Source organism: Alnus glutinosa, chromosome 2 (genome assembly GCF_958979055.1).
Source record: "Alnus glutinosa chromosome 2, dhAlnGlut1.1, whole genome shotgun sequence".
Lineage (NCBI taxonomy): Eukaryota > Viridiplantae > Streptophyta > Magnoliopsida > Fagales > Betulaceae > Alnus > Alnus glutinosa.
The window spans coordinates 37,964,500-37,974,172 of NC_084887.1; the positions used below are offsets into that span (position 1 = coordinate 37,964,500).

General features: G+C 34.5%; 1 protein-coding gene across 2 annotated transcripts; it reads left to right on the forward strand.

The window, feature by feature from the left end:
* Nucleotides 1-608: 608 nt before the first annotated feature.
* LOC133861178 (UPF0481 protein At3g47200-like) lies at nucleotides 609-4,090 on the forward strand. Of its 2 annotated transcripts, none has more exons than XM_062296899.1 (3): nucleotides 609-858; nucleotides 2,019-2,108; nucleotides 2,474-4,090. In XM_062296899.1, exon 3 carries the CDS (start codon nucleotides 2,526-2,528, stop codon nucleotides 3,939-3,941), a length of 1,416 nt encoding a protein of 471 aa, XP_062152883.1. In that variant the 5' UTR covers nucleotides 609-858; nucleotides 2,019-2,108; nucleotides 2,474-2,525; the 3' UTR covers nucleotides 3,942-4,090. The 2 variants fall into 2 exon arrangements, with proteins under 2 accessions (XP_062152883.1, XP_062152884.1); XM_062296900.1 differs by having other exon boundaries at nucleotides 2,480-4,090.
* The last annotated feature ends 5,583 nt before the right edge of the window (nucleotides 4,091-9,673 follow it).

A 9,673-nucleotide genomic window follows, 5' to 3' on the forward strand; every position in this document is an offset into this window, starting at 1 on the left:
GGATCCGGCCGCTACACCACCTACAATATCTTTACATCGTTAAACTTCTTATAAAATGTTTTCGTGATATGATCGAAGACGCGGTCAAGACAGCTGTGCCTCACAAGCTGCACGAGCTACACAATTTCTTGATCCGTTGGTTTTGGTCCAAACAACAAGTCTACACACGATCAATAATTGTGTCATCGGTCGGTCAAGACCATAAACACAAGCTGCACGAGCTACACAATTTCTTGATCCGTTGGTTTTGGTCCAACAAGAAGTCTACACGTGATCAATAATTGTGTCATCGGTCGGTCAAGACCATAAACATGCATACATTACAAGCCCTCACTTCGACCAAGATTAATGAAGTTAATTAACAATTGACAACTATAATTGTTCTGATTAGAACATTAGTACCGGCTTTCTTAAATCTCATTTATTTTTATTTTTTATTTTTTATTATAATATATATATATGCAGGAAAAAAAATTTAAAAATCATTTGAATCATATTCCTTTATTGTTCCATAAATTAATGAAACACTAAAAAAATCAAAAGTTGTACCATACTTCTAAAGAAGTAAAAGTGGTTTCCATTAATGGTAGATTTGGAAAAATATGGATGAAATTGAACGGGAAATAGAAATGAGAAAAATAAATAAATAAATAACATTTCTCAATTATAAGTGGTTGATTTGTCTATGATACACTCATAATTATTTTACCAATTATAAAATGATATATGTGGTACGTAGTGGGCACTACTTCCATTTCCTGGTTTCCATCAATAATATTGCAAGTGACCGCGGGGAAAGGGAGTATGCACTAGCTAGCTTCAAACATCCATAATATTTTGCTGGGAACAAAGATTGAGGTGGGGATCCTTTTATCTCCTTCCCCTTATCTATTTAATTTCATGGCTTTAGAGTTTTTCTCTAAGCTCGTCACTTTTGCTACTCATAAATCTATTTTCTTTTATCATCTTCAATGTGCTAGTATGAAAGCTCACTCATTTGTGCTCTGAAAATGATGAACCCGGCCTATATATGGAGTTTTCTTTATGCTAAACCTGTTTCTATAGAAATAGTAAAGTCTGTTTTGCATTAGTTTAAGCGCGCATCTATATATCTCGCTGTTTATTATACAAATTAAATTAATTATCCTGTGAATTAAGAGTAAGATCTTTCATTGCAAAATCTGATCCAATTTATCGTAATGGGTTACTTCAACTCCTATTAATATCAAATCTTAGTTTTTTAAAACGTATATTGCAAAGAAGCATGCAAAATGTATATTCCATATCTTGGCTTTGTGTCTATGAAAAGGAGTGAATGGTAGGAAAGGAGTAAGAGGAGTTTATGGGAAACTTCATTTAATTCTTCTCAATTTTCATCATTTTTGCAATATCCGGCCTCCTCAATGTTCAAAAACTTTGAATTTAATGTATTGAATTTTTAATTTTTTGCAAAGTCACCACTGTCTCACAACCAACTTGGCCGTGGGTCATAGAAACCCATGGGTCAAGTTTGATTTCTTTCTTCTTTTTTTTTTTTCTAAAAGAAAATAAATTAAATTTATAATTAAGGGTAAATTTGGATTTTAATAAATTCTAAGGCTATAAAGGTCTTTCTACCCTTTTTGCGGGTCAACTTAACCCCAAATCCTAACGAGAGAGGTGGCATGCATTGCAAAAAATTGAAAGTTCGATACACTAAATTCAGAGTTTTTGAACTTTGCAAGGACATTACAAAAGGGATGAAAGTTCAATAGGTTAAGTGTGGTTTCCCCTTGAGTTTTAACTTCTCCAAAGAGATTTGTTCTTGGAAGAATTGTCATGTTCACTAAGAGCTATTCATTTTTTTTTTGTTGGTTATTTATTTCTTTTTTCCTTTTGGGATAAATAAGAGCTACTGATCATAATTTTGTTTCTTTTGGATTTCTTGAGTAGAACTATACACAATCTTAAAAATATTCTTAGAATTTCATTTAAATTTCTTTGATGGGTATGTACCTATATGAACTTTTTTTTGGCAGGAACCTCGAGGTAGACTGGAACTTCGTTATCGGAACCAAAAACCAAATTCAAAGAGTGGTGGAACCAGCAAGTAGTTGCATTCTTATCTTGTATGCTACCTATTGTTGCCTTAATTTGGTTCCATTTGGAACACTTGTTATGCTGTCTTTTTTTCATAATTAACGAAGTCAAATTAATTTTTTCTTTCAAAAGCAAGGATATATATATATAATGACCTACACATTCTTCTCACTCACATTAAGGGCAAAACAGACTCTGTTCCACGGGCTATTATGAACTTAGAACATCTTCTTTCAGCTGTTAGTGTTACACTAATCTAGCTCTTCTTTGAATGCATGCTATGCTCACAAGCGCATGGGTAATATTTTTGTTTTCGTCAACTCTATTTGAAGAGAATTGTGCCTAAATATTCATTGTTTTGTTTTTACTTTATTTTTTGTCACTCCAAAATTAGAAACAGCTTTAGGAGGCAAAAACTGAGAAGAAATTACAAATCCAACATATGCATGGCTGTGAACGAAGAACGAGATAGTGTTAGAATTGATATCGAGCGCTTGGAGTCTTCAATAAAAGATATGATGTCCCATGATTCGCTCACTTCGCCTAAGTGTTGCATCTTCAAAACCCCTGCCATTCTCTACAGGCATAATGAAAAAGCTTTTATCCCCAATGCATTTTCTATTGGGCCTCTTCATCATGGCTGTCCAAACTTGAAAGCCACAGAAAAAATTAAAGCCAAATATTTGCAAGGCCTTATCTCTCGATCAGGCTCTCTGGATACAATCCTAAAAACTCTCATCAGTTCTATCATGGAGGTGGAGAAAGACGCTCGTGAGTGTTATGCTGATGCAATTGATTACAGTCCGGAAGAACTTGTGAAAATTTTGGTAATTGACGGTTGCTTTCTGATTGAGTTGTTCCTAAAGAAAACTTATTTGTCACTTAGAGAGGAACATGACCCTATTTTCAGCAAGTCATATATGAGACAATTTCTAAGCCATGACTTAATATTGCTAGAAAACCAATTACCTTGGATGGTACTTGAGATTTTGTTCGACTTGACAAAGGATTCTTACGACGAAAATCCCCTAATTATACTTGCCATGAATTTCTTTGATGACACCTATTTATCATATAGAATGCCTCCCTCGAATCAGGTTATCAACATCGAAGACATCGAGCATTTTGTTGATCTGTTCAGGAAATTATCAACTTTATCAAGCACTGATTCCCATCCGGTTCAAAGTATCAATTTCGAATGCATCAAGCATTTCGTTGATCTGTTCAGGAAGTTGTCAACTTTATCAAGTACTCTGTTTAGGAAAGTGAAAACTTCATCAAATATTCTGCTAGGGATATCAACTATTGAAGAAAGTCAGGAAACACCATGTGGATGGGAATTCGTGCCTTCTGCTACCAGCCTCGTGGAGAGTGGGGTCAAATTCAAAAGGAGTACGTCCCAAAGCATATTGGATGTAAAATTTAATGATGGCGTTCTTGAAATTCCTCCATTTCAAATTCACGAAGTAACAGAAACAGTGTTTCGAAATCTCATAAGCTATGAACAATGTCACAGCTACCGTTGTGATAGGATCACTTCCTATGCCATACTTCTAGCCAGCCTCATTAATACTGCCAAGGATGTGGATATTCTGTGTGATAATAAGATAATTGATAACTGGTTAAATCCTGACGATGCGGCCCAGCTCTTCAACAAGCTTTACCTTGACGCTTATGTGTACTACCGCTACACAGACCTTAGCAGGCAAGTGAATAGTTTTTGCCAACGTAGATGGCCTAGATGGCGCAGAGCGCTTGTGCGAAATTATTTCAACACTCCATGGGCTATTCTTTCCACATTGGCCGCTGTTATCCTTTTGATCCTCACCTTGGTACAAACTGTATACGCCGTGAAAAAATAATATTACTTACTATCCTTATAAAAAAAACTTGTTCTATGATTGGTCTCTCTATAATGTCCTTTCCAATGTCAATTATGAAAAGAAATTAAGGGCCATTGTTTGCTTTGGTGTATGTGTAAGAAGAGTAATTTTAGAGTCTTTCTTGTGTAAACCAAATTAACGTGAATAAATATTGCAAATGCAAATGTTGCAGTCATTAAGGAAATACGAGCACCCTTCCCAATATTGCTTTAGCCTTTTAGTTCGGATGCATTTCTTTCTTTTTACTACATTTAGGTGGATTCACTTCTCACTTGCACTTCCTTTTCTTTCAGTTTTAAGAATTCTATTTTTCAAAACATCTGGTGCTTTTTTCATTGATTCTTAATTACGATAATGCTATCGTTCGGGTTTCAATAGGTATTTCACACACTAAAGGTAGAAGAACTCTAGCCATTATTATTATTATTAAGCTTAACTTCTTTCATTTATGCTGTATGGAAGAAGAAAAATACAAGGATTTATTCTTCAAGTCCTCACAATTAATATTGAAGAAGCTACATATTAATTAGGAGAAACTTCATATTAAATCATCAAATATCTCAAAAGCTTAAACTGGTTGGAAGAGGTAAATTTAATCACATAATCAATTTTTTAACACTCTCTTTCACGTGTGGGCTTAGAGTACTACATTTTAATAGGTGAGACCCAACACGTTGAATATCTAACTGAAATAGAATATATTAATTTCGAACCCTCTCTCTACCTCCCATTTCACTTATGTTCTGTTTGTTTCGACGTAAAATTGTTTCTGGAAAATGATTTCAGCATTTTTCGGTGTTTGGTGGGGGCGAAAATAATAGTCAACTAGAAAATGATTTCCGTTTGACCAAAAATGCTTAGTTAATTTCGAAAAATGATTTACGCTTTTTAAAAGCATAAATCATTTTTTCCACACGACAGGCGTAATCAACCATCTTTTAAATGACGCAATTGACTTTCACGCTCCAGTCGATCATCACCAGAATCCGACAACTATCGTCGGATTCAGACAAGCTAGATTCTAACATCGGTTGGTGCCGGAGTCTAGAAATTTCTACAGGAATCTGACGACGTCCGACTACTGTCGTCGAATTTTGGCAAACCTAATTCCGGCCAATACAGCCAGAGTCCGGCAGAATCTGGCTAAACAGGTTAGATTCCAGACAGTACAGCCGGAGTCCGGTTGTATTAGGCCAAATTTGGGCAAGAATCATGCCAATCTGGCCGAATTCTGGTTTGTACAACTGAAATCTAGCCATATTAGGCCAAATTTTGACGACGGCGACCGGGCATTTCTGAATTTCGGCCACTTTCACCAGAATTTGACGAACCCTGATTCTGACGAAACTATCCGGATTCTTGTCTTTATCCTGGACTCCAAAAATAGTAACCGGAATCCTACTGGTCAGTGACAAAATCTCATCACCGATGATTTTTATATTATTTTACATAAATATTTATATGTTATGAATAAAAATTGATTTTTTATAAGTTAATAGGATTGAATGAAAATATAAAAAATATTTGTGATTTTTCGTATGCGCCAAACTCCAGAAAATGCTTTTGGCAAAAAAGATTTTCTTGAAAAATGACTTCCCTAAAATCATTTTATAACGGAAACCATTTTACGTCGAAACAAATAGAACATTAGTTCCGCATCTATATTTCCAACATATTCTATTTTAATATTGAATGCGTTTTCAAATGTAGAACGTGAATATCACTCCTAGGCCACTCGAAAACAAATCCTAATTGCTTCAATCACAATATGCAAAGATTCGGATGGAAAGTCCGCTTTGGGCTATATATATATATATATGCACGCGTGCGCATGCAAATAATGAGAATTTATATACTTTGAAGACTTTTTCATATTTTTTTAAATATTCAATTCAAATAAATGTTGGAGAAAAAATTATGCACATTGGACTAATTTCATGAATATAAAAATGGGGCTTTTAAAAACAGTAAATAAATTGGACTTTTTTCAAAATTTATAGATGTTTTTCTAAATGTGAATAATGAGACTTTCAATTTGTAATTACTTTTACCATGATTGAGAGCCTTAGAGCAATCCTAGCGAATTAGCTACTTTTTCCATTTGGCTAGAATATCTTTACTTTTGCTTAAAACTCACATTCGGCTTATGTAAAGCAGAGCTAAAATGGCGTTGGTTAAGATTTGTATACAGATGAACAGTGCAACACCGTGTGGCGTTGCACTGTACACAAATCTACTTTTATTTTATTGTTTTTTCTTTCACTTTCTTTCAGTTGTCTTCCTCTCTCTCTCTCTCTCTCTCTCTCTCTCTCTCTCTCTCTCTCTCTCCCTCCTTCTTCTTTGTTTTTCCTTTTCATTTCCCCTGATGGTTTTGGGGTTGAGGTTGCGGTTTTGATTTTCTCGACCCAGTACCAGTAGAGCAACTTGTGGCGAATCTCGATGTTGTTCGGTGGTTCTGGTTCGGTGGTCATGGGCTGTCCCAATGGTCGCGGGTTGTTCCGGTGGTTTTGGTCCTTTCCTCCACCTTTTTCATTTCCATTTTCTTCTCTCCCACTTCCTTCTCTCGTCTTTGCGTCTCTCGCCTTTTTCTTTCACCTTTTTTTCTTGCCAGCTTCAGGTTGATTTTCCTGATGTTACAGTCTTGTGTTTGGAAATGTGTTTGGGAACGTGTTTGGGGTCAATGAATGGGTAAGGCGGCTGGATCAATCTTCCTAAGTTTACCTATGGTGAAAATAGATTAGGGTTTTCGAGGAACCCCAACCTCCCAATCAACAATTAAGTTGAAAAATATAATCTTGGCATACCTTTTATTCATGAGCACAATTCTTATTTATAGAGTACATAGCATATTTCCCCATACTTGGACAACACGTCCATATTATTAGCCAAAATCATTTAATTAATTATTGCCTTATTTAGCCAAGGGAAATCACCCCTTAATTGGAAGATTACTTCCTTATTCCTCACGTTCTTCTTCCTTGCCAAATTCAGCCACTTGCCTTGAAGAAGACTTCTTGAATCTTCCTAGCTCCAGCTGGCACCCGATCAGCCCTTGCATGCTCTTAGCTTGGCCTTCCTTCAACACGTCCAGACCATGTGCCACTTCCTTAGTTGGTCCTTCATGCAACCATAACACCTGAGCATTACCCTATGGAGGCACCACAGGTAAATAATCAACCCCATTTTTTTTTCCTTATCTCCCCCACCCCAACCCCCCCCCCCCCCCCCCCCCCCCCCCCTTATCTGGTGGATGTTTGGATGGAGGGAGATGCTCAAGTTATTGTCTCAACACTTCAATTGAATGGGGACTGTCCAGATAAATATAGGAGCTTCATTAATTATGATTTTGATTCACCGGTTGGACCGGTTGATTATGGTGTCTATATGATAATTTTGCATTTTCTGTGTTTGACGTTCTCGGGTTTTGAGGCTTGATCGATCAGCTGGTGAAGGTTGATTGGGTTGAAAGTGGTTGAGAACTTGAAAGTGCAATCATTTGTTTGATGAAATGCTTGTGAGAGATTATTTCGGGTTTGTAGAGAGGAGTTGATATGAGGTTTTAACAAAAAAATATATATATATATATATATATATATATTAACAATGATTATTTTAATAAAATAGATAGAAATTTAGATAATCGGTTGGAAGATAATTTTAAAAGTGGTTAGCTAAACTAACAAAAAGTGGCTTTTAGTTATCTAGAATAGTTTTTAACTTTTTCACGTGGGCACGAGCGGCAAAACTCCATTCTCTACTTCACAGTATATACTGCACGCAACGGTGGTGTCTTAAGATTTAATTTGATGTCCTGAATAACGAGCACACTCGGTTATCCGATGGTCATTATTCCAAGTTTCACAAAAATTTGGTGAATCAAAGTTACACACTATCACCTCAAACAAATTTGCCTCTTTTTTTTTTTTTTTTTTAATATATTCCAAATATCCACGCATTTTTGGTTTAAAATTAGGTTACTTTTTTCCAACTCGGGTCACCCAATCGGGTTGGATTGGGTTGAACAAAATGTGAATTAGCCTATTGGCATCCAAACATGGATTCAAAAAGATATTGAAAGGTATGTTTGATATATATATATATTTTTAAAGTGAATTTCAAAACATTTTAATTTTTATATCACATCTCATTTTTAACATTTTTTTTTTTTTCAGTTAACTGGATTCTCTCCATTTCATTGGATCCTTCTCCGCAAAGTCTCTAATTTTTTTTATTTTTTTTTTGAGAGTATTGTATTTGAAGCCAGCCTTGTTGTATTGTGATAACACAGCTGCCTTACATATATATAGCAGCCAATCCTATTTTCTATGAAAGAACCAGACATAAAGAGATGAATTGTCATTTTATATATTTTTGACAAAATATAAGATGGCTCAATTGAAACCAAACATATTGCTTCAACAAATCAACTGGCGGATGTGTTTATAAGCCATTGGGAAAGAAAAAAAATAATAAAAAATTCTCAATTGTGATACGCAAGTTGGGAGTTCTTGACATTCAGTACTCTCCAACTTGAGGAGGAGTGTTGAGAAGGGCTTGATATCCGAACATAATATCCGGACAGAATATTGCTTAATACTTGGACAGAATATTTGGGTACTCAATTCACAGAATAATATATATATTAGTTATTTAGTTTCCTTTTGTACTTATGCCACCTAGAGTAGACTAACCGTGATTGTAGGAATTTTCTTGTGTAAAGCTATGTATCATAAATCAATGAAATTCAATTCAGGCAAACAATCTTTCCTTCTTTTACTTTTCTTCACAGTTTTCGAACAAAAATAATTAATAACAACAACAATAATAATAATAATAAACAAATAGTTAAGAGTAATGCTATATCACATTTGTGTCCACCTTTTGTCATTTTATAATTGATGTGACTATTAAAATTATCATTGTATCAAAATTCAATAGTGATTTATCATAAATTCAATGGTAATTTTAAGAGCTACATCAATTTTGATGGGACACAAGAGTGATATATAACATTACTCAATAGTTAGAATGTAATATTTTTTGAAACTAGGAAGTGATCTCTTACCTACGGGTGAGAACTAATAAGAAAAGAGAAATGATTCATGCACTACCACTAACACAATTCCAACACAATTGGCTTTAATGTAAAACATTTTATTTTTATTTTTTAGATCGAAGGCAATTGTGTTTGAGTTGTGTTAATGGTAGTGCAGGATTCATTTCTCAGAAGAAAATGGTGATCAGTTCATTCATGCATGTTATTAGGAGTAATGTCATTTTCGTTGTATGGCATTTATTATTATTATTGTTTTTAAGCTAAGGTTGGTAATTGTAGTATGCGGAGAGAATCTTTGTACCAACAATGCTATAAAAAGAATTAGAGTATTTTTTATATTTTTTTTAAAAATATATTATATGTTTTTTAAAATTTCAATAATTAATTAAATTTAAAATAATTATTATTAAATTTTAATCAAATAATAATTTTAAAAATTACACCACATTTTAAACAATAGACCGATTACTCTTAATCCAACTTATATTAATGCATAATCAGTTGGGCACGTCAATCAACCAACTCCAAAAGAGTTAAATAGCTTCACGCCTTCACCCATGGCTGATTCTGCTCTTAATTAAGTCATGTCCATATAACTGTCTTCATGATTCTCAATATGAGGCCATACACATTATGAGAGTTGTGGGGTACTGTA